Source organism: Corylus avellana, chromosome 1, assembly GCF_965113065.1.
Source record: "Corylus avellana chromosome 1, dhCorAvel1.hap1.2, whole genome shotgun sequence".
NCBI lineage: Eukaryota > Viridiplantae > Streptophyta > Magnoliopsida > Fagales > Betulaceae > Corylus > Corylus avellana.
The window spans coordinates 38173188-38197644 of NC_142490.1; the positions used below are offsets into that span (position 1 = coordinate 38173188).

A 24457-nucleotide genomic window follows, 5' to 3' on the forward strand; every position below is an offset into this window, starting at 1 on the left:
CTTATTACTAATATACATACTTATTAAATTTATATAACTAATTTTTTTGTAACATATATACACGCGCACACACACACACAAAAGAAATATGAACGAGCTAATGAGTTGGACTAACGAGCCGTGCTAGCAATCCAGTTGAGCTTTAAACGAGTTGAGCTCACGAACCCCCATCGAGTTCAATCGAATGAGCGGAGTATATATCACTTGCTAATCGAATGGATTTCTACAGTAACGAGTGAATTTGTACAATATCGAGCTCGAGTTTGGATCGACCTTAACCGAGCAGATTGTCGAGTGTATTGGCTCGTTTACCATCCTAAGTATGCCTTTGTATTAGTTATTGCACTATTGGAAGATGAGACTTGGAGTTTGTACTTTCTAACTATAATGGACCCATATTATGCTAGTGGGAGAATATGTCTTAGAGACGAAATGAGATTTTTGATTTATTGTGTTTGGATTATTTATGGATCTCTAATTGATGTTTTATAAGTAATTTGGTAGTATAAGTAGTTGGTTATTGGATAAAATATAACTGTAAGAAAATGTTTCAATTCGATTTAATATCAGTGCTTAGTATAAATTGTATTTGCTTTTTATTACTCTTTATCTTAGGACAACAGCGTTTGTCTTTACTAATTTGCTTAGTTTTCGGGATTTCTTGTTCTTTTTTCTCCTAGTTATGTGTTTCTCATGTATAGTTCATGTGTTCTTGCATTGCGTTTTCTTTTTTTAATGATATTTCTATTACTTCTAAAAGAAACACAATACAAGTTCTAAGTAGGTGTCATGTCTTGCTTTGGGCTTGGGGCGTGACAATTAACCCAAATTCATTTCTAATTGTGACAATATTAGAGAGGAAACCATGACAGAAACCGTTGTGACCCTTGTCATCAATGAGTTGGTTCAGTTGATCACTCATGAATCAAAATTGCTAAGGGGTGTACACCGAGATGTTGTGGACATTAAAGATGAACTTGAGAGCATCCAGTGTTTCCTCAAAGATGCAGATAGAGGGGACCTCCAAGATGGCGTCAAAACATGGGTGAAACAAGTGAGAGAAGTAGCCTATCATATAGAAGATGTAATTGATGAATACGTTCTTCACGTGGCACAACATCGTCGTCAACAAAGTTTTATTGCTTTCCTCCATAAAATTGGCCACTTATTCAAAAAATTAAAACCACGTCATGACATAGCTACAAAGATTCAAGATATCAAAATATCAATCCGTGAAATCAAGAAAAGAAATGAAAGATATGGTTTTAGTTCCTTAGAGCAAGGATCAAGTAGTGGTGAATCTAGTGTTACATGGCATGACCCTAGAGTGGGTGCACTTTTCATTGAGGAAGATGAAGTTGTTGGCATTGAGTCTACAAGGGATGAGCTCGTAAGCTGGTTGGTGGGGGGAGTATCAAAACGATCTGTTATTTCAGTTGTAGGCATGGGTGGAATTGGTAAGACAACTCTTGCTAAGAAAGTATATGAGAATGAATTAGTGAAAGGACATTTTGACTACCATGTTTGGATCACAGTGTCTCAGTCATACAATGTCCAGAATATACTCATGTCCATGACAAAGAAAGTCTACTATGAAAATGAAATGGCTCCAGGGCAAATAGACATGACGGACGAGATCACATTAATTAGCCAGTTGAGGAAATATTTACAGCAAAAGAGGTATGTTGTGGTTTTTGATGATGTTTGGAAGTCAGAGTTTTGGGAAATTGTGAAACATGCTTTACCATGCAATGACAGAGGAAGCAGGATTATTATCACAACACGCAGTGATCTCATTGGTGTATCTTGTAAAGAATCTTTTTTCGATCAGGTCCACAAGCTACAACCTCTGTCTCAAGACAAGGCTTGGGAATTGTTTTGTAGAAAGGCATTCCAGTCCGAGTTTCAAAGGTGTTGTCCCAAAGAGTTGGTGAAACTGTCGATGGACATTGTCAAAAAATGTGAAGGCCTGCCACTTGCAATTGTTGCCATAGGTGGTCTTTTGTCAACAAAGGAAAAGGTGCCATTAGAATGGAAAAAGTTGCATGATAGCCTCAGTTCTGAGCTAGAATGTAATCCACACCTTACAAGTGTAACAAAAATTCTCTCTCTTAGTTATCATGATCTTCCATGCTACCTAAAGGTTTGTTACTTGTACTTCGGCATTTTTCCAGAGGACTACTCCATCACAAGTACAAGATTACTTTGGCTATGGGAAGCTGGGGACTGCATAAAAGGAAAGAAGGGAAAGGCATTGGTAGAGGTAGCTGATGAATACTTAATGGAGCTCATCCACAGAAACTTGGTTCAAGTTTCATTTGGGGAGTTTGATTATGAGATAATTAGAAAGTATAGAATCCATGATCTGCTGCATGAAACCATCCTATCGAAGATTGGAGAGTTGAATTTCTCTCAAGTTCTGGAAGCAGGCAATACTACTTTCCATGGTAAAAGTCGGAGCCTATCAATCCACGATGCTAGAGAAAATGTTTTTGAGACAATTGAGTACTCTCGTGTCCGTTCTATTTTTCTCTTCAACATTAATGAAATGCCCCGGTCTTTCATGGTTAAATTGTTCAAAAAGTTCAAGCTTTTGAAAGTGTTAGATTTTGAAGATGCTGCTATTGATTATCTTGCTCAAGAAGTGGGTACTTTATTCCATTTGAAGTACTTAAATTTGAGGGGAACAAAAGTGAAGATACTTCCAAATTCAGTGGGTATGCTACAAAACCTTCAGACACTAAATCTTGTGGAAACCCTAGTGCGTGAGCTACCAATTGAGATATTTAGGCTTTATAAGTTACGACATGTTTTTGCTCATTTTCGTGACTTTGGAATTAAAAGTAGCCTTTATTCGATACAAGGAGTAAAAGTACATGAAGGGGTTGGATGTTTAAAGGAATTGCAAGACCTAACATTGATTGAGGCAAATCATCATGGGGTTGGTTTATTTGAAGAGCTCGGAAAGTTGAGTCAGTTGAGGACGTTGGGCATTTCAAATATGACTGCAGAACGTGGGACGGCCCTATGTACCTCCATACAAAAAATGGTCCACCTTAACATTTTGTGTGTAAGCTCAATTAGTGAAGATGAGATTATAGACTTAGAATCAATTTCTTTGCCCCCTCCATTTCTAATGCATATCTATCTAAGAGGGCGATTGAAGAAGTTGGCGAATTGGATTCTAGAGCTTCAAAATCTGGTCACACTAGCCTTATTTTTCTCCTCATTAGAGGAATGTCCACTGTCGTGTGTCCAAGCTTTGCCAAATCTAATTACCCTTTCCCTCAATCATGCGTATGATGGGGAGCAACTGCACTTTGAGGGAGGTTTTAGAAAACTCAAGAAGCTCACCCTCAGAGAGATGGAAAAATTAAAGATGGTGGAAATAGACAAAGGATCACTGTCCAGTCTTGAGCAACTAGAGATTGGGCCATGCCCGCAAATGAAGGAAGTACCCTCTGGAATCGAACACCTTGAAAGCCTAAAGCTTATCGACTTCTATGAAAGGCAGAGAGAATTTGTGTTACGTATGCAGCCTGATGGAGGCGAAGATTATTGGAAAGTCAAGAAGGTAACTACTATCCGTCTCAGGTATAGGATTAAAGGAGAACGATATCAAATATACAAGCTCGGTGACTCGGACTTATTGGAGCGTCTGCAAGGGTCAATCTTGGGGGATCAAACTGCCATGTAGAATTTCAGTGATGAACAAGGTATGCACGTCTAATTAGCCACAAGATTTCCATGAATTTTTCTTTTTATATATATTTTTTATATGTAATGATAAAATTCTTCACACTATGTGGCTGACTAAGGGCCTATTTGAGATTGCGTTTGAGGGGCCTAAAAGTGCTTTTAACACTCAAAATGTCAGTTTGTTAAAAAAAAAAAAAAAAAAGTACTCATTTGGTAAAAAAAATTAAAAACACTTCAAGGATCTAAAAAGCCTAAAAAATATCAAAAACCCACTTTTGCCAAAATCTTAAAATTGAAACTTTTGACAAAAAAATGTTTTATTTTTTATTTTTTTTTATTTAAAAGCTTTATTTCTCAAACGCAATCCCAAACAAACTCTAAGAAAGTCTTACATTGGCCGCGTGATGAGTTCCCACTTAAGCTACTGTTGGAAATGCTACCAACTCCTTTTGCTCACTAAATTGTGTTCGTTGTTTTTTGTACTTCTATTTATTTGATATTTTAATCTGTCATCACTAAAAAGAGTTCGATTCTAATCTATGTTACAACAAGGATCTAGCAGTGGTAATTAGACTTGTGCCAACACAAATGACCTTTTATAATTAAAAGATTAATTCTTTGTGGGGGTTTATTCTCATATGTAACAATTTTGAGGGCTTTGAAACCAATGTGTCATAATGGATAGTTTATTTAGTATAAGAAACTATTACTTGTATGCCACAATAGGACATTGGAGTATTTTCATAAAAGTACATACTTATGATATATTTTCCCATAAATTGAAATATTCATGACCTTCGAACTCGCACCATCCATTATCCAATTAATTATAATAACAAATTGCCTTAAAATAACGTTGCATTAATTATAGTATAACTACAGAGACTAAAATGTTAAAACAACGCTGAAATGCTTTAAAAAAAAAGGGTTTTGTATTTGGCTAAACTAGCATCTTGAGTGGACAATGTTTAATCAAGAGGAGGAGCTTGAAATGCATTCTCATGTATAATAGTTTTTCCTTGTGTCTTTTTGCAGTTCTTCTTCTTGACGCTTTGATTTGACATCAAATCTTTCAGTTCGTGACTTGGCTTCGACAACAGATCAATGGTGTTGTAGAAAATCCATTTCGCTAATTTCACAAACCCAGAAACAATTGCAATTCACTTTATAATTCTATGTTGTTTCATGCTATACCTGTTGAAGTACTTTACAAGTAAACACTTCATATGTAAATTAGTTCATTTTAAGCATTTTGAAATTTTTGCTTGAATCCCTTGTAAGATTTTCCTTCTCTATCCTGAATGCTAATAAGAAGCACCAATATTCACAATTCACATGTCAAAGAACAATCATGGCTTCCATTGGAATAGTCACCAAAACCCAAAATTAAGATAACAACAATTGATCAAAATCTGAAGGAAAAAAAAAAAAATCAACCAAATGAATTAAAATAAGAACTGGGTGCTTGAAATGAGAATTTGATGGCACCTAGATACTGAATTCAATAAAGCCTTTGATAATCTTCTTGATGATTCAGACCCTTATTTTTATTCAGTCTTGCTTATTTACTTGTTCTTGGAAAATAAATGGGTTATGTGGGTTGGATTGAGCTAGTGACCTAGCAAAGCGGTTGGAATAAGAGGCCATTGAGTGACAAAGCAATAAATTTAAAAAAAAAAAAAAAAATGAGTACTATAAGACACTACTGTTCAACGATAGGAGGGACTACTTTCTTAATGGATGGCTTTTGTGTGGATATTAATATGTGCTATTCCCATCACTAAAGCTATAGTTATTCCTAGCTATTTCTCATTTTGAAGAATAACTATTCAACATTGATTGTTATCCTGTGAATAAAAAAGTAACCAAATGAATGGAATAACTATTCTCCGGTATTACTATTCTATTCTGAGTTCTAATCCGCATACCAACCGTACTCTTAATGAGTAGAAAGAAGTCTCATTCTCAACCTATACAGCTAGCTCAAACAATGGGGGATATGTCTCGTGCAAAAGAAAGAGTGGTACAATTTCATGTACGATGGTTTATATATTCCTTAAATAAGAATGGTAAAAGTGATTAATATCACATTAGTGATAATAAGTTTAAAATTGTCTCAACATGTTAATGTGGACAAAGCAACAGTGACACAACTCTCCAAATCTTCAACAAAGCTATTTTGCAGTTGAGCCAATTAAGTTAAATGCTACCATCTTTGTCGTCAAAATTGTTGAGATTTGAAAATGAATTGATTAGAAAATTAGAATGGGGGAATTAAGATACTAGGGCTGGCAATTTTGACACAACCCGACAACCCGACACGAAATTAGCGGGTTTGGGTTTACATTAAACGGGTTTGGGTCATAAACGGGTCGACCCGTTTATGACCCGTTTATGAGTGCTTGACGGGTCGTGTCGCGGGTCGACCCGCGGGTGACCTGCCAGACCCGTTTGTCTTTTTTTTTTTTTCACTTAAAAGAATTAAAGAAAAAATTAAAAAGTAAAAACAGCACAGAGAGGCTAAGAGCCATAGATTAGATCGTGAAGCCTCCAGTCCAGGTCTAGAATTATAAACAAAAACCCATTCGGCCATTCCTCAATTTCCTCCCTCTCGGCCTCACCGGACATCACGCCACCGCCCACGCCACTTAACTTCTAACTATTAAGTGATTTGGTATGGCTAGCCTGCTAGGAGTTTAATTTTAAGAGATAATTGCTAAAAATATTATTATTTTATTTAAAAACAAAAAAAAAAAAAATCATTTTTTAAGTTAAACGGGTAAACGGGTCTCACGGGTCGTGTCGTGCGACCCGTGAAAAACCCGGGTTCGAGTCGTGTCAGGGGGTCCTGTAACATCCCCAGCCCGTTAAGGCTGGGTTTGCTACTTTTCTTCTTTCACAACAAAAAATTTTGCAAAGATCTATAAGGTCTACCAGAGTACTTGATTTTAAAGGATACGATAAATGTATAAAACATTATTCAAGAGATTTTATTACAAGCGAAATTAGAAAACATTAAACTTTAGTTGCGGAATATCATATTATTATAATCACTGATATGAAAAGACCTTGAAAATTTATAATTATTCCCATCCCCATTCCGGCCTCCTATTCCAGCGTCCTTTCTACCTGAAAACAAGAAATAAAACTGAATGAGCCCAAAGGGGGCCCAGCAAGTAAAATTCACAACCATAAATAGTTTTACTCCTTGTTCTCAGTTTTGAAAATCATTTTCGCAAATAAATATAATTCTAGCCATAATAATATCTGTATGTACGGTTGCATCTCCCGTAACATATACATACTATTACATCTAGTAATAGATCATCGTTGTAAATCATCTTTATAAATCATCATCATAATGCATCATTATAAATAATCTTTGTAAATCATCTTAGCATATCTTCGTTGAAAATATAGTATCATTTTCTCATAATAAGGCCCATGTACACTATTACCCCTGTGCACGAGGGTTGCGGGTCCTGTGACCATGGCACTGAACTGTGGCCACAGCCATGCCCGACCGTCAATTAACTCTTTCTTGGTGCACTCAACGGTCTAGTTGATGGAATACCACCTTCTGGCATAGCCTCCTTCAGTGGTTTCGCCTCCATCCGAGTATCGGTACCGAACTCTCATCTTATCTTATCTTGGGGCCAAAAATACTCTCCTCCATACATGTGCCCTTATTTCATAAACATTTATCTCATCTCTTGTACTTTTCTTTGTACTTCTTTTGATGCATCTTAGGGCAACATGTAGGAGGGTTTATCATCATTTTTCTTTCTTATAATCATCATCATTTCTCAACTTTCTTTTCTTAAAATAGAAACTTTTCCAAATATAAACTTGTTGTGCTTAAAAAGCATTTAAAGAAATATAAACTTTCTAAATAATTCTTTTAGAAATCCTTCATGCATGCAACATATCTCCATGACAGGTAAATAAAATAATCATTTACAGTTTGATACAAGAATATATAAATAGCATGACATGAAGTAATTTTAGAAGGGGTAGTGAATTTACTTACCTCTAGACTGAAGCTAAAAGTGGTATGAAGGAATCTAGTTGCTCCAATATGACTAACACCACTAATATATCTTTTGAAACTAATTTCTAAAGTCCGCTATCTCTTGTGTTCTTTCTTTCTTGTAGCGCTTGGTCTCGCCCTTTCTCTCTCTGTTCTGAGTAAACACTCTTAGAAAGAAGAAAGACCGAGTAAAAAGCGGAAGAAGGAAGAATATATGCAAGAGATGGGAGAGGAGATGAGTGGTGAAAATTGTGAAGGAGAAGAGCTCTATTTATAGGAGAAAATCAAACACTATTCTACCTTCAATTTACAATTATACCCTCATTTTACTATTTCACCAACCCTATACTATTCTACCAACCCTATACTATTCTACCTTCTTATTCTACCATCCTTATACCTACCATTTACTATCCTATTATTTCACCAATTACCATTCTCTAATTACCACTCTCATAAATTTCTCAAGAATTAAAATCCTTAGCTACAATGGATATTAAAATAACATCATTATCAAAATAATCTATTTAAATAGCTTTGAAAATTCTGAGACACTACAATCTTCCCTTCTTATTAGAATTTCGTCCTCGAAATTAAAACCTATAATATTATCGTCCAATCTTCAAGTTAAGGGATTCAGAAAATATTCCTTTCAATCCTTCATCAAAGCTTACTCTCTTTTATCATATTGAAATTCCATCTCCTTCTTCTATGAGTAAATCTTATTCACAGTCTAAAGTCTCAATTTCTGCAATCATTCATCAATTCACACTAAAATCTTACCTCAAAATCTTTTCCATTGTTTCTTTCCAACCTCAATAACAACAATCGAGTTATTCATCAACAGTCTACAATCAAGGTTTAAACATCAAATTAATAAATCATGTGATCAATAGTTCATACCTCCAAACATCATAGTCCTCATTTCAAGCCTGCAATAATTTTCTCGATCTAATTTAATCAATTTTATCCAAAAGGTGTAAAAAATCATTCCCTGCCTATATTCTCTTTAGTATCTCTATATTCCAAATCATGTATACGAAATTTTAATATGATGCTTTAATAATTATTAACTTCTCACCATCATAAACCTGTAAAAGTAAATAGCACCAACATTCTACAGTTTATATTTTCCAAAAACATCATTACATGAATATACCTCAGAAATGACATCATAATTCGATTCATTCTAAATACACAACCGTTTCTATTTTCTCATCCCAACTTTTGTGTCGATGCTACAATATTAGCGAAAATCTCTCTGTACTACATCTTAGCTCAGCAAAAGAAACTCGTAATTAAGATTTCAACTCAAATGAAATACACGATTACATCAAATGTAAGATTCTCATCCATTCTTGACTAATACATGCTGTGTTTTGCTGCGTTTTAGAGATGAAATTGATAAGCAAGCAAAGTAGGATATGGATAAGTTTCCAGGCTGGAAGTTCCGTCGTACACATGCTATAATTTCTCTCCCTTGGGTCTTGCAAGGTTAAGAAGAGAAAAGAGAGAAAGATAGTCCTGTTGCTTTCTAGAAATGAAGATTTGAAAAGCATTTCAGGACATGATGTGCATGTGACTCCTTCCTGAGACTTTCAAAATACCCATATCGGATGCTCTCTCTCTTCTGTCATTTACGAAGATTTGAAGAAAAGAGAGATATTTAGCCTGAGAAGCATGATTAAGGATAATCTTGCTTCCTCAGGACATGATCAACGATAATCTTGCTTCAATGGTTTACTACTGAGAGTATAAGGAGTTGGGTTTGTGAATCAAGTCGTGAGGCTGCATTTTTCTCTTGAGGATACGCTCAACTAGGAGGAAAAGTCGAGCTTTTATTGTATGGAAGGTCATTAGAAGATTTCAGGTGAAGGAGTATGATCAGAAGGCATGCGTTGCAATGGAGAAAGAGGTGTGAATTTATATGAAGGGTTTCTGGATAATGAACGAGCGCGTGGTGCGCGTTGGCATGACAATTCATTCAGTTGCCCACGCATGGTATTCGAAGTCGTTGATTGAACAGTGGGTTTGAAAAATGAGCTCAGTCGAATTTATGACAGGAGACAAGATCCTACTTCCACGGGATCTTTTGACAAAATTTCCATCGCGGCCCGAGGTCGCCTAACGCTTTGTTGTTTACTGTTTACTTCACCTGAAGTGAAAAAATTTCTTTAAGGCTACTCGTCTGCTGCTTCCAGAAACTTCACAAAAATTTCTTCAGTTTCTAACGCTCAGTCTCTTTTCAATACTTCATCTCTCCCAAATTCTTCGTATTCTCTACTATTTTTCCTTACTCTCCTAAATATGGGAGCATCATCATCATCCGTTAATAACCTTGATTTGAATGTTGCTCTTGCAGCACAACCCATTGTTATGCCTGACGTGCAACCGGATGTGCCTGTTGTTCCTCCTGAAGTGTCTGCTATTCATCCCGTCGTACCTGTTACACACCCTAATGAACCTGCTGCATATCCTAACGTATGGCAGCCAACTTTTGTCTTTGACAATCGTCCTATCACTATTCACGATTCTGTCATGCTCCATGATTCTACTGCTGTAGCAGTGGCCAAAGGTTTCGTAATTCCACGGGATCAAACATTCTTAGCGGATAGGTCGGATACTGATGCTATTAATAATTCATTGGCATTCAGTATCCAAGGTGCTGCTTCAGTTTCTGACATGGCACAACGTTTGAGTGCCAGAAATGTTGAGCTGAAAGTCTCAAGAAACCAAATCGGGGTCTTACAGCGACTGCTCAAATACTACAAACAAAAACACGTGGATTTGAAGCAGGAGAATACTCAGCTGAAAAAGATGATGTTATCTTACGCAGAATACTTAGGACCAAAGATGCTAGAAATGGAGAAGAATACCGAACGTCTCCAGCGACAGCACGAAAAACTCCGGGTCGATGTTCAGGGGTAGTGCAAGTCTCTCCGCACACGCTCTAGTCAGGTACCTCATTAGAAATAAATATTCCCTTTGATAATTCAATTATATAAATATATACGATTCTGCTCATACTAGGTTTTCTCTATGCAGAAATAATTTTCCTGGAGCAGCTCTGAGGAATCATCTGCTCATCATTACCACGTGTCTCTTTATGCAACAAATTCCCTTCTTTTTTTTTTCTTTTTTTTTTTTTGATGGACACTGGTATGTAATATTATAAGGAGCTTGTTCTCCAAACATTTCTTTTCGTAATCATTCAGTACTCATTCAATATTCATTATAATAACTTCCTTTAAACAAACAATCTGTTTAGCAAGTTAATCACTCAATAAAACATCTAAGTATGCACCATCACATGTTATCAATCTCTAAAATACTTTAATATCATTGAACATATATCTTATAAGAGAAATTTAGATCATGTCACTATATTATATCACTGTATTATATTGTCTTTCAACTCTTACCTTTATGCTTCAATTTACCTCAAGAATAATAATCCATTATCTTTACTTAGTAAAAGAAAATTATATTAAAAGCTTTGGCATGTAACTAAAATTTCTCATAATTTCATATCCACTAATGCCTCAAAATTTAAATATTATCCACAACCTAGGAGCACTAATTCATCCTCAAAATTTTAAGCATCACTTCAATATAATTTACCTCAATTACAGAAAACCTAGCACCTCAAATTCTAAGAATTACCTCAAAGATTTCATGAATTGTACCTTAAAGTCATCACAATCATTTGAAAATATCAAAATCCTTAAACCACAACTTTATATCTCAAAATATCTTATAGATTCTAGGGTATACCTTATTTGCATTTATCCCTGCAATACTTAGGCATTCACTTCATGCCACTACGTAATCCTTATTCATCAATCCATATATTATAACATCAATCATAGTATCATTATTGTCATCGACCAAACCTTAGCCATTACCAAAAACTCATATAAGCTCTTATACCATTAATTCAGTTCAAGAATCTTTTCACAACCGACATCCATAAGACCATTCGTTACCAAGTCACTTACACAATTTGTTTCACAACCTAAATCAATAAAACCATTTTGCCAACAAGTTAATTTCACAAATCATCTCGCAACCTAAATTTATAAAATCATCATACGATTTTTAAATCATGATCAATAATCTTTTCTAAATCATCGAGACACCTTAAAATATACCCTTATCAATCGATACTCTAGAAAACTGCCGCAAATCCAAATAGGTAGATACTATAGATCACAACCTATCTATAAAATAAAAATTCATCTCCGTCATTAACATGATCACAATAATAAAATCCTCCAAATTAATCACACTAAGATGATTTTTTTTTTTTTTAACAAAAAAAAAAAATTAACCATTAGAAAAATGCTCATGCATCATTTATTAGAGACCACACAACAATGCACACTTTACTTGGCCGGAATGTGGCTTCTCATTAACCCCCCCAAATTTTTTTTTTTTTTTTGAAAAGTCTGCCAGAACCTTATAACCTTTGCTCTGATACCAAAATTGTAACATCCCCAGCCCGTTAAGGCTGGGTTTGCTACTTTTCTTCTTTCACAACAAAAAATTTTGCAAAGATCTATAAGGTCTACCAGAGTACTTGATTTTAAAGGATACGATAAATGTATAAAACATTATTCAAGAGATTTTATTACAAGCGAAATTAGAAAACATTAAACTTTAGTTGCGGAATATCATATTATTATAATCACTGATATGAAAAGACCTTGAAAATTTATAATTATTCCCATCCCCATTCCGGCCTCCTATTCCAGCGTCCTTTCTACCTGAAAACAAGAAATAAAACTGAATGAGCCCAAAGGGGGCCCAGCAAATAAAATCCACAACCATAAATAGTTTTACTCCTTGTTCTCAGTTTTGAAAATCATTTTCGCAAATAAATATAATTCTAGCCATAATAATATCTGTATGTACGGTTGCATCTCCCGTAACATATACATACTATTACATCTAGTAATAGATCATCGTTGTAAATCATCTTTATAAATCATCATCATAATGCATCATTATAAATAATCTTTGTAAATCATCTTAGCATATCTTCGTTGAAAATATAGTATCATTTTCTCATAATAAGGCCCATGTACACTATTACCCCTGTGCACGAGGGTTGCGGGTCCTGTGACCATGGCACTGAACTGTGGCCACAGCCATGCCCGACCGTCAATTAACTCTTTCTTGGTGCACTCAACGGTCTAGTTGATGGAATACCACCTTCTGGCATAGCCTCCTTCAGTGGTTTCGCCTCCATCCGAGTATCGGTACCGAACTCTCATCTTATCTTATCTTGGGGCCAAAAATACTCTCCTCCATACATGTGCCCTCATTTCATAAACATTTATCTCATCTCTTGTACTTTTCTTTGTACTTCTTTTGATGCATCTTAGGGCAACATGTAGGAGGGTTTATCATCATTTTTCTTTCTTATAATCATCATCATTTCTCAACTTTCTTTTCTTAAAATAGAAACTTTTCCAAATATAAACTTGTTGTGCTTAAAAAGCATTTAAAGAAATATAAACTTTCTAAATAATTCTTTTAGAAATCCTTCATACATGCAACATATCTCCATGACAGGTAAATAAAATAATCATTTACAGTTTGATACAAGAATATATAAATAGCATGACATGAAGTAATTTTAGAAGGGGTAGTGAATTTACTTACCTCTAGACTGAAGCTAAAAGTGGTATGAAGGAATCTAGTTGCTCCAATATGACTAACACCACTAGTATATCTTTTGAAACTAATTTCTAAAGTCCGTTATCTCTTGTGTTCTTTCTTTCTTGTAGCGCTTGGTCTCGCCCTTTCTCTCTCTGTTCTGAGTAAACACTCTTAGAAAGAAGAAAGACCGAGTAAAAAGCGGAAGAAGGAAGAATATATGCAAGAGATGGGAGAGGAGATGAGTGGTGAAAATTGTGAAGGAGAAGAGCTCTATTTATAGGAGAAAATCAAACACTATTCTACCTTCAATTTACAGTTATACCCTCATTTTACTATTTCACCAACCCTATACTATTCTACCTACCCTATACTATTCTACCAACCCTATACTATTCTACCAACCCTATACTATTCTACCTTCTTATTCTACCATCCTTATACCTACCATTTACTATCCTATTATTTCACCAATTACCATTCTCTAATTACCATTCTCATAAATTTCCCAAGAATTAAAATCCTTAGCTACAATGGATATTAAAATAACATCATTATCAAAATAATCTATTTAAATAGCTTTGAAAATTCTGAGACACTACACGACCCGTTTAATAAACGGGTCGTGTCTGGGTCTTGGTTAAACGGGTCGCGGGTCCCCGCGGGTCATAAGCGGGTCGACCCGCGGACCCGTTTTGACAGTTATATAAGATACTGACATGCATAATTGGATTAGAAAGCTTAGGGTTTGAGGATGATTTTGTTGTGTCATTCCACATGTCTTTGGTGGCTAACGAGGTGATGAGGTATAAGAAGGGCCATTTCTCTTCTTATGCCATTGTCTATGAAGACTGATTTTGCCATCTTCATAAGGTAGCAAAGGAGAATGTCAATAAGACTGCCTCAAAAATTTGCCAGGGGTGGCTGCGTGGCCACCTCCACCCATCTCGGGCGGCTCGCTGGCCACCCTAGATGGGCGGGTGGTGGCGAGCCACCCTCACCCCCTCCCTCTGCAAATTCTAAAAAAAAAAAAAAAAAAACCTGATAAAATCAGGTGTTTTGGGTTTATATTTCTAATATTCTCCATGCTAAGGAGTTAACTCATCATTGGTGGGCACATAGGGGTGAGTTTGTGCCACACCCATAAAGAAGTTATTCTCTACGTTATTTTAGATCAGTTTTTAAAAGGTTTTCTCTTCGTCACCAAAATCCTTGTGTGTGATTGTTTATATTTTGGTGATTGTTTGCTTTGATAAATATCTGTTAATTCAGTATAAACTGTGATATTTATCTGTTTAGAGTTTTTCAATTGGTATCAAAGCGGGTTCACTCCGTGAAGGATTAAATTTCTGAGTGTGATCTTTGTTTTTTGTTTAAGATATCTCAAACCCTTAACACTGTGCCTAATTTTGATGGATCAAATTATAGCTATTGGAAGTCCCGTATGAGATTTTTCTTAAAATCTATAGACATTTGGCATGCCATTGAATCTGGATTTAAAGCTCCAGATAAGCCGATAGCTGAATGGTCTAATGTTGAAAAACAAACTCATATGGTGAATGACAAAGCTATGAATGCTCTATGCTTGGCAATTTCACAAACTGAGTTCTCCAGAATTTCAAATTGTGATAGTGCCAAGGATGCATGGGAGATCCTAGAAACTACGTATGAAGGAACTAATCTTGTTAAAGCTTCGAAATTTCAAATGTTAGTTTCTTAGTTTGAGGATATTAAAATGTTAGAGGATGAGGCATTCAATGAATTTTTTGGTAAACTTAGTGAAATTAGAAATTCCATGATAAATCTAGGAAAGAAAGTTATGAGATCACTCCCTGAAAGATTCAGAATGAAGGTAACTGCTATTGAGTCATGCACTGATCTTAATATCATGAGGATAGAAGAGTTAATTGGTGCTCTTCAAACTTATGAGTTTTCATTGCCTCAACCTAGGAAAAATAAGCATATTGCCCTTAGAACTCTTAGGAAGAACTCTGATGAGTTATCTGATGATGATTCACCAGATGAAGAGGAACTTGCCTTGATACATAGAAGGTATTTTAGGAATGAACATAGAATTTTCAAGAAATTTGGAAAACAAAAAGAGAGTACTCAGGATAGAAATGAAAGAGACCCACGTGGTCCAAAATATTATGAGTGTTCTGGCTATGGTCATGTGCAAAAGGATTGTGCTAACCTCAAGAGTAATAAGCCAAAAGGTCAAAAAGCCTTCAATATTACCTTGAGTGACACTGATGAGGAAGAAACTCTTAATTATGTGGTATTTGTTGCATCCTATGATTCTGATGATTCTAATCAATCAGATGTTTAGTCTGCCTCTGATAATGAATCAAATAGAGTTAATGATCTTCAAAACTCCTTTAACAATTTAATGAAAAAATTTTCTATGCTTAGAAATACTAACTTGAAAATTGTTTTTCGTTTTGCATTGTATTTTTGTTTTGTTTTGTTTTGAAATTGTATTTTGTTTGTGTGCACTTCTTTTGTGAAAAATATCAAAAAGACAAAAATATTTTACTTTGGTTTTTTTTTTTTCTTTTTTCTTTTTCTTTTTCTTTTCTTTATTTTGTCTTATGCACCTAGATAATCCATTAATTTCTCATGTTCCTTTTTATGGATTTAATTCCTTGAGTATTAGAATGTTCTTAATATGCATGAGATGAAAATTTGTGTCCATGGACTTGTTTTTGTAGTTACCTAAAGCCTGAACTTATGTGGTACATTTTGCCTATGCTTCATCTCTTGTGCACATTTAAGCTTAAATTGAGGTTTTGTTTCACTTTATTTGTGAGGTCTGTTAGGTAACCATATGAGGTTTTTGACTAGTCATATTTTTCAAATTGACCATATGCTAGTTGAACCTAGGGCTTAAAAATTTCTGCTTTCTCTTTTGTGATAAGCACCAAAAGTTTAAGGACATTTTCTCAAAAAGAAAAATAAACAAAATAGTGAAACAAATAAAATCAAAAGATCATATTCCAAAATGAATTTATTTCACTGTGTCAAACTTGTGCAAAATGTTTTACAAAAAGAAATGTATAGGATGAGAGTGGCTAGGCCTTAGTATGATAATGTTTGACTTTTAACTTGATATACTTGTTAAAACCTCATGGTGGTGAAACCTTCTCCTCATTTTGTAAGTTGAAATTTTTTCTCTTTGGATGGCTTACACACACACCACACAAGCATGGGTTGAATGGAACATTTTTCTTTGCTTGGGTTAAGCAATATGGGTTTCTTGTCATTTCTAGTCTCATGTATATTTTGCATATTTGGAGCATGTTTGGGATATTCATTGTGCAATACATGAGTCATTGATGTGTATATCATGTGTGTTCATTTGAGTTTTGAGGGGGAGAAACATGTTTTGCTTTTCTAGTTTCTTGTTGATAATTGAGTCATACATTGAGGGAGAGTTTTGCTGATGTTTCTTTATGATCTTGCATTCTACGTCATTTTTTTTATCATGGGTTTTATTTATGTATTCTTGTTCCACATATGTCTTGATGTATTTTGTGAAGTGTTTCAGGAAACATGAAGACCTTTTGCCATTCTGTGACAAAAAGGGAGAGCAAATATAGGGAGATGATGGGATTGGCTCGGCATTTTGGTTGTCACAGAATTGCCAAATGGGGAGTTTGTTAGTTTTTGTATTGGCTTAATGAGGCTACTATTTACAGACTCAAACACTGATATAGAATGCTCAGAATACAATCTCCACCGGTCATAATGTAGATTCATGTGTCATGAACGTCTCTGCAAAATTTCAGCTCAATCGGACCACAAACGACCATCAAACGGAGCTGTTGATCAAGGCTTGACAGCATTTCTAGAATGCAGTTTCACCCATTGCATGCACTGTCCGGACAGGCCTTCCCCATGTCCGGACAGCATTTACAAAAACTCTGTTTCTGCTCCGCAAGGCCCTGTCCAGACAGCCCATTAACCTGTCCGGACACCCCGTAAGTTTTAGGCCAAAAACGTGATTTTAAGTAGGTTAGGTCTAGAGTTTTGTCGGGGGTATATATACAGCTTTATAGAGAGAGAGATGAACAAAATTCTACCATAGGTTTCATGAGAGGCTATACTTAGAGAGAAAATCTATGTGGGCCTGATTATTCATTTTAGAGGATTATTGTTAGTTTCATTGAGCTTTATTGAGGAGTCTATCGGAAAGGTCTGGTAAAGGAGAATCATGTTGAAGAAGATTGTGAGCAAGAAGATGAGGTGTAGGTTTGTCGATCTTACAGTGCAAAGGGTTGTAAGTGTTCCTAGTGTCTGTAATCCCTGGATAATCTTTTTATAGTGATTTCTTGGGTTTGGCTGCCCCGGAGAGGTTTAACTTTTAGATCGGTTTCTAAAAGGTTTCATCTTCGTCACCAAAATCTTTGTGTGTGATTGTTTATATTTTGGTGATTGTTTGCTTTGATAAATATTTGTTAATTCCGCATAAACTGTGATTTTTGTCTGTTTAGAGTTTTTCACAAGGCATGCACCTCTAAGCCACAATACTTTATTTTTCTTTATTTTTTTATTTTTTTTTATGTAATGATAAAATTATCCACATTATTAAGTATAATGTTTATGGCATAGTTTAGAAAGTACAAGAAACTGTGACTTGTATGCCACAATATTACCTTGTTGGAGTATTATCATAAAATAATGATATTATAAATCTTTTCTAATTTTTTTTTTTTAAAAAAAAAGAAGGAAAAATGAAAAACCAAGGGGTGGCGCGTGTCTTTTTTTTTTTTTTTTTAATTATTATTATTATTTTCGAATTTATAAGAATATTTTTGCTTTACTGAAAATTGAGCTTGAAATCCAATCTAATGTAGTAATGTATTAAAGTTTTCCTTATTTCGTTTCTGATTATTCTTATTGAGAAATGCTTGGCTTCATTAAAAAGTTTATCTTTTGGCCATATTAATCCTAGGTGGCATAGTCCATTTTAAAATTCATAGATTTTAAACAATAAATTAATAGATTTCTGGAAAATGGACTATACCACCTAGGATTAAAATGGCCAAAAAATAGATTTTTTAATGAAGCCAAACATTTCTCATTCTGATTAGTGCTTTGATTTGAAATTAAAACAAACGGAGCTTTAGTGTATGGTAGCAGCAACAGAATCACTGAGGTTGTACAAAATCCATTTTTCGCTTATTTCATGAACTAGCAGACAATTGCAATTTTCGTTGTTATAATTCTATAGGGTTTCATGCTATACCTGTTGAAGTACTTTACAAGTAAGCTCTTCATATGTTAGTTCATTTTAATTTCAAGTATTCTGAAATTTTTCCTTGTATCCCTTGCTAGATTTTCCTTCTCCAGCCGAGACAAAAAAAATTTTGTGCCATTCTTCAACTTTATTTACACAAAAGCATTAAATGCTAATAAAAAGTACCAATCCTACTCACAATTCACATGTCAAAGGACAATCATGACTTCCATTAGAACAGTCACCAAAACCCAAAATTAAGATAACAATTCAAAATCGATAAACAAATGAGAATTTGATAGCACCCCTAGATATCGAATTTAGTAAAGCCTGTGCTTATCTTCTTAATGACTCATGTTGAGCTAGTAACCCAGCAAAGCTGCGGACTAGAGTTTTGATTTGACCCGTGAATTAACTCGAATTTAATATGAATTTAGCGAGTTTGTACCTAAATCTCGACACAACTTAAACTCTACATGCAATTTTTAGGTTGTTAATTTTTTATACGAGCTGTAAATTCCATGTGAAATTAACGAATTGAAATTAAAAATCTAACTAATTTAATTAAATAAATTAAATTAAAGTTTATCATATTTTGACATGGCCACGACGTGAACTTAACACTCAAACATCAGTTACCCACCATGCCATACCATGGACAAAGGGTCAACTTTCCAGATATTCAACGATCTCGGAACCATGTAGTTGGGCACATACGTCAAGATCACCGTCTCCTTTACAATCAGTAGTGAAAAGAACGTGTAGTTATGCGATGGATTAATTTGACTTTTTTTTTTTTGTGAGCGAGTTGCGTTGTCTCCACCACCTCAAAGCCTAAACCAAACGAAAGGTACCTTGTTAAATTATCAGTTATTCCAAAAGCTTAAACTGATAGGAAGAGGTAAAATTAATCACTCAATTATTACTAACACTCCCACCTCACATATAGGCTCAAATTCTCTTTTAATAGGTAATACCCAACACGTAAAATATTTTATTTAAATAAAAGTGAATTGACGGTGTGAAAGTTCCATCCAACACTCTAACCCATTCTTAAATGTAAAATATTTATGTTTCACTACAAAATCAATCAATTTTTTCCTTACCAGAGTTTTCTGATGTGGCGATTCTGACGTGTGTTGAATATCAGAAACATAGGAGTCAGTAAATTTTTTTTACTGAAGTATTACTGTTAAGCACGTCAAAATTTACTGACGTGTCAAAATTAACACGTCAGTAAATTTTAAAAAATTATTAAAAAAATAATTTTGCTTTTTTAATTTTTTTTTTTTTCAATTAAAAAATTTATTAATTTAAATTTTTTTTCAATTAATTTTTTTTTTTTTTGTAATTTCTTTGCACAACATGCGGTGAGGGAGCTCTCCCTCTCTTCTTTTCTCCATTTTCTCACTCGATCTCTCTCTCTCTCTTCTTTTCTCCAGCTCTCCCTTTCCTCCATCTTCTCTCTCTCTCTCTCTCTCTCTTCTCTTTTCTCCATTTTCAAAAACCCAAACTCAAACCAAAAAAAATCTTCAAAAAATCAAAAACCCAAATAAAAAAATCAACCTGAAAAATCAAAAACCCAAACGTCAAACCCAACAAATTAATCTTCAAAAACTCAAAAAAAATCTTCTTCTCTTCTCCTTTTTTTTTTTTTTTTGCTTATGCTTCTCTTCTTCTTCTCTTTTACTTTTCTTTTTCTTCTTCTTCTTCTTCTTTTGCTTTTCTTTGATATGCTGCTTCTCTTCTTTTTCTCTTCACCTTTTCTTTTTCTTCTTCCTCTAAAGGGGGCTGTCGTGCAGAGAGAGGAGGGAGATTGAGAGAGGAGAGAGAGAGTGTGAGGAAATAAATGAAGAGGGAAAGAATAAATAATAAGAAGGAAGAAAAAGTTGAAAATCCCGCTAATTTTTTTATTGATGTGCCAACATTCAACACGTCAAAAATTTCTGACGTTCTATTTTTTGCCACGTCAAAAAAATATTTACTGATGTGGCAAAAAATTGTGTACTGTAGCCACGTCAGAAATTGATTATTTTTTTGTAGTGATTCTCTCTCTGTAACTTACTCTCCCTTAGGGGTCTCAAGGCGGTTACGGTTAGCGGTTATTGACAGTAACCGCTAACCGTAACCGCCTTAGCGGTTAGTAAATTTCACTAACCGCTTAGCGGTTAACGGTTAGCGGTTAACCGCCGGTTGGCAGTTAGTGAAATAGATAACCGCCCGCTAACCGCTTTTTCAAAATTGAACCTTTTTTTTTAGGCTTTTGAGGCTTTCTTTAGGGCTTTTTGGGCTTTTTTTTTTGGACGTTTTGGGCGTTTTTTTACCCCTTTTTTTTTGTTGGTATTTTTAGTGTCTTCTTGGACCCAATTGCTATAAAAAGAGCCCATAGTGAAAAATCAAAAATATTTGACCCAAAATTTACATTTACTTGTACTTTAAAAAAATTTCCTTAAATATTAAATCATAACTGGTTAACTTTTTTTTTAAAAAAAAAAAAGAAAAAAAAAAAGAAAACAACATATAAAAAAAAAAAAAAAAAATTCAACACAACATATAAAAAAAAGTTCAGAATTCAAACAACTGTCACAACATATAATGACAATACATTAATACTTAAATTCTGTTTATAAGTAACACATTGGTCATTGTTTAATCCAATGTCAATTACTTAATTTGATATTAAACGAATCATATCATCATTGTACATTAATAATATGATTCACTTGAAGTCTTGAATAAAGTATTTGGATTGTCATTGAACCATATGATTAAGTACTGATATTATACATTTATATTATTCATATGCTTATATAGACTTATAACATATATAAACTTATAAGTTTATAACATACATTGGAAATAAGTCTCTAAATATTTAATTGTTGTATTAGTATGAATTGGTATGCTGATGAGTTATGTCATATTATATATGTATAATTTGTTATTATATGATCAATGATTTAATGATCAATTGATCATGTGATATAATGATATAAATTATAGTGATAATATATTAATAATCAAATTGTGATTTAATTATTTTTTAAAAAAATTGTGATTTAATGATCAAGTGATTATATGATATAATCATATAAATTATAGTGATAATATATTAATACTCAAATTGTGATTTAATTATTTTTAAAAAAAATTGTGATTTAAACCGCTCGCATTGACACCCCTACTCTCCCCCCCTCTCTCTCTCTTCTCCGTGAGCTCTATCGCCCAGCCCTCTCTGTCTCCCTTGAACTCTCTTCTCACGATTTCACTGTGTCTTTGTTTTGCCGTTGAAGACAAGGAGAAGGAGTAAATTAATAGGAAAGGAAAGGAAGAAGGGAAAAGGATAAATAATAAAAAGAAGGTCGGCTGTGAATATAAAATAAGGAAAGAAAATAATGGAGAAAGAGAAGTGACAGGGGAGTCGGCTTAGGCTAAAAAGAAATATAAAGATGACAAAGGTGCGTTGATTGAGGGGAGGAAAAGGAAAAAATAATATAAAATAAAAATAATAAAATGAATCAAAAGGTGGTGTCGGCAAGGTGTGAAGAAAATTGAAATAATCCATATAATTCTCTTAAAATATTCTTACTTTTTCATTTTTTTTTTAAATATTCTTATTTTTTTTTTCACATAAATCAATTTTTATTACAGTTTCAAACTAAAACCCTTTAACAAATACACTAACCCCGTGGGTCACCTTGTGACCAACGGAGGGTCACCCATGATGGTTTTTTTTTTTTTTTTTTAAATAATAATAATATGACCTATGGGCCATAAGACGAGTGGGTTAGATCCACCAGTGAACCTACAGGTTAAGAGTTTTTTTTTTTTTTTTTTTTAAAAAAAACAAAAATTATCTTTTAATAGAAAATTAGGATATTTTAAGAATTTCACACTCTTCCGTTATGATTTACTGTTAAATCCTAACGGAGTGTGGAATTTGAAACAAAACAAAAATTTGATACACCTAAATAGGAGTTTTTAAATATTAGAGTGTTTGGAAAAAACACGTCATTTGACTTATTTCACGTGTAAGTGAAGTTACCTAATTCTTTTTTTTTTTGTTTTGTCTCTGACTCTCTACCACCTCAAAGTCCAAACGGAAACTCGGCGTGTGCTGACCGTTTTTTCATTGAGTGGCGGTCGACCAGACTTTTGGTTGGCAGAAGGAAAAGAAGAGGTTGTATCATGTACGCTTGTTTTGCTTTTAACATGATAGACCAGAGAAATACAGTTTTTCTATTCTTCAAAGTACTAATCTTTACCCTCTTCCAAATCTCAAAAGAGTTGCAAACATTAACTGCGAGTTTAGCCTTTCTCAAGTGACTTTTGTGTGTGCTGATTAGTCAAGAGTAATCCGGATGTCCTAGACTGCAGCTGGATTGCAAAAACTAATTCAATCATCCACAAAATGGAGCCATAGAGTCATACCCAACATAATTCAAGGTAAAAGCTTCAAATTCCCCTAGTTTCTGCAATGTTCTTTGTGAGCATAGATTTTATTTATTTATTTATTTATTTATTTTTTGGTGTTGAACATGACTCTTCCTTTTGGGTATTCTTTTGTTTTGCTTTAAAGATTGGATTTTTATGTGGGTTTTCTGTTTTTGGTTTGTGGGTGTTCTTGTTTTCATTGGGTTTGCTAATTCACAGGGAAAGATTTAGATTGTGGGTGTTTGCATTTAACATATGAGAAGTTGTTGGATGAAGGAAATATGTGCATGTGAGGTACTTCAAGTTAAGATACTCCGTTCGCTCGCTTATTGTTGGAATTTAGTTAGAAGTAGAAAGTTCAATAAGAACAATAGCACAAGTTTCTCTTTGATTTTTCCTATGTTTAGACTACAAAACTATATATATATATATATATATTTTTTATTTTATAAAAATGTATTTCACAATAATTTTTATTAGCTTTCCTCATATAATTAAAATATTATTTTTTTTATAAAATATAAGATCTCTACCTACTCTCACTTTTTTCACAAAATCTCAACACAATCTTTAATTAAAACAAAAAGATGAAAGAGAAGAGAGAAAAGAGAAATATTTATACTAAAATAATGTGTAGAGAATCACTTTTGATTTCCTATGCATTAAAAAACACTGTAACAACCGTTAGTTAAATACAAGAAATTTGATGTGCATATGTTTTTGTGGTTTTTCTAATTTTTTTTTTTAAAACATAAGGAAGTGAATAGCGTATAAGGTATCTGCTCCTAGTACTCTTGTCGAGTTTTGACATTTTCAGTCAAACTCGTTTTAATTGACCTTTAAACGATCCAAGTCCGAGCCATTTCGATATTCTCAAACAAGCTCGTTTTAATTGACGTTTAAACGATCTGAGCTCGAGCCGTTTAAGTCTAGTCTTACGGAGGTGGAGGTGGAGGTGGAGGTGGAGGTGGAGAATATAGTTGTAGGCTTATGACAATGGAAGAAGAAGGGTGAAGAAAATGGAAAAGTTGAAAAGGGAACTTTAAAAAAGTAAAAGAGACTTGCAAAAAAAAAAAAGTAAAAGAGACATGATCAAAAGGCTGTTTTCTTTGAATGACATTGAAATGCACGAGAAACGAAATCCAAAATAAAATATGATTAAAAGGCTGGGTTTTTTTTTTTTTTCTTTACAAAAAAATTTTGATAGTTAAGATGCTCAACAAGAATAATTAGAACAGGCTAAATAAGCAAAATTTGGACACGTAATAAATGACTGCAACATGCAACTTTCTGACTAGACCAATTTATCTTGTCTCACACCCGTGTTACTTCTTTCTCCCTTCTCCTAATTAATTACTGAACATGACTTCTTCTACACCTAATAATAACAAATA

General features: G+C 34.1%; 2 protein-coding genes across 3 annotated transcripts in view; both read left to right on the top strand.

Moving 5' to 3' along the window:
- Positions 1-865: 865 nt before the first annotated feature.
- Positions 866-3710, top strand: LOC148589805 (disease resistance protein RPM1-like). Its single transcript, XM_088512157.1, has one exon. The coding sequence runs from the start codon at positions 866-868 to the stop codon at positions 3695-3697; it is 2832 nt and encodes a 943-aa protein (XP_088368283.1). The 3' UTR covers positions 3698-3710.
- A 19126-nt stretch (positions 3711-22836) lies between these two features.
- LOC132169722 (disease resistance protein RPM1) overlaps positions 22837-24457 on the top strand; it is a 36588-nt gene continuing 34967 nt past the window's right edge. For both annotated transcript variants that reach the window (XM_088512287.1, XM_088512286.1), the window contains exon 1: positions 22837-23075. The gene's annotated coding sequence lies outside the window, so the exon portion shown is untranslated. The remainder of the gene's footprint in view (positions 23076-24457) is intronic.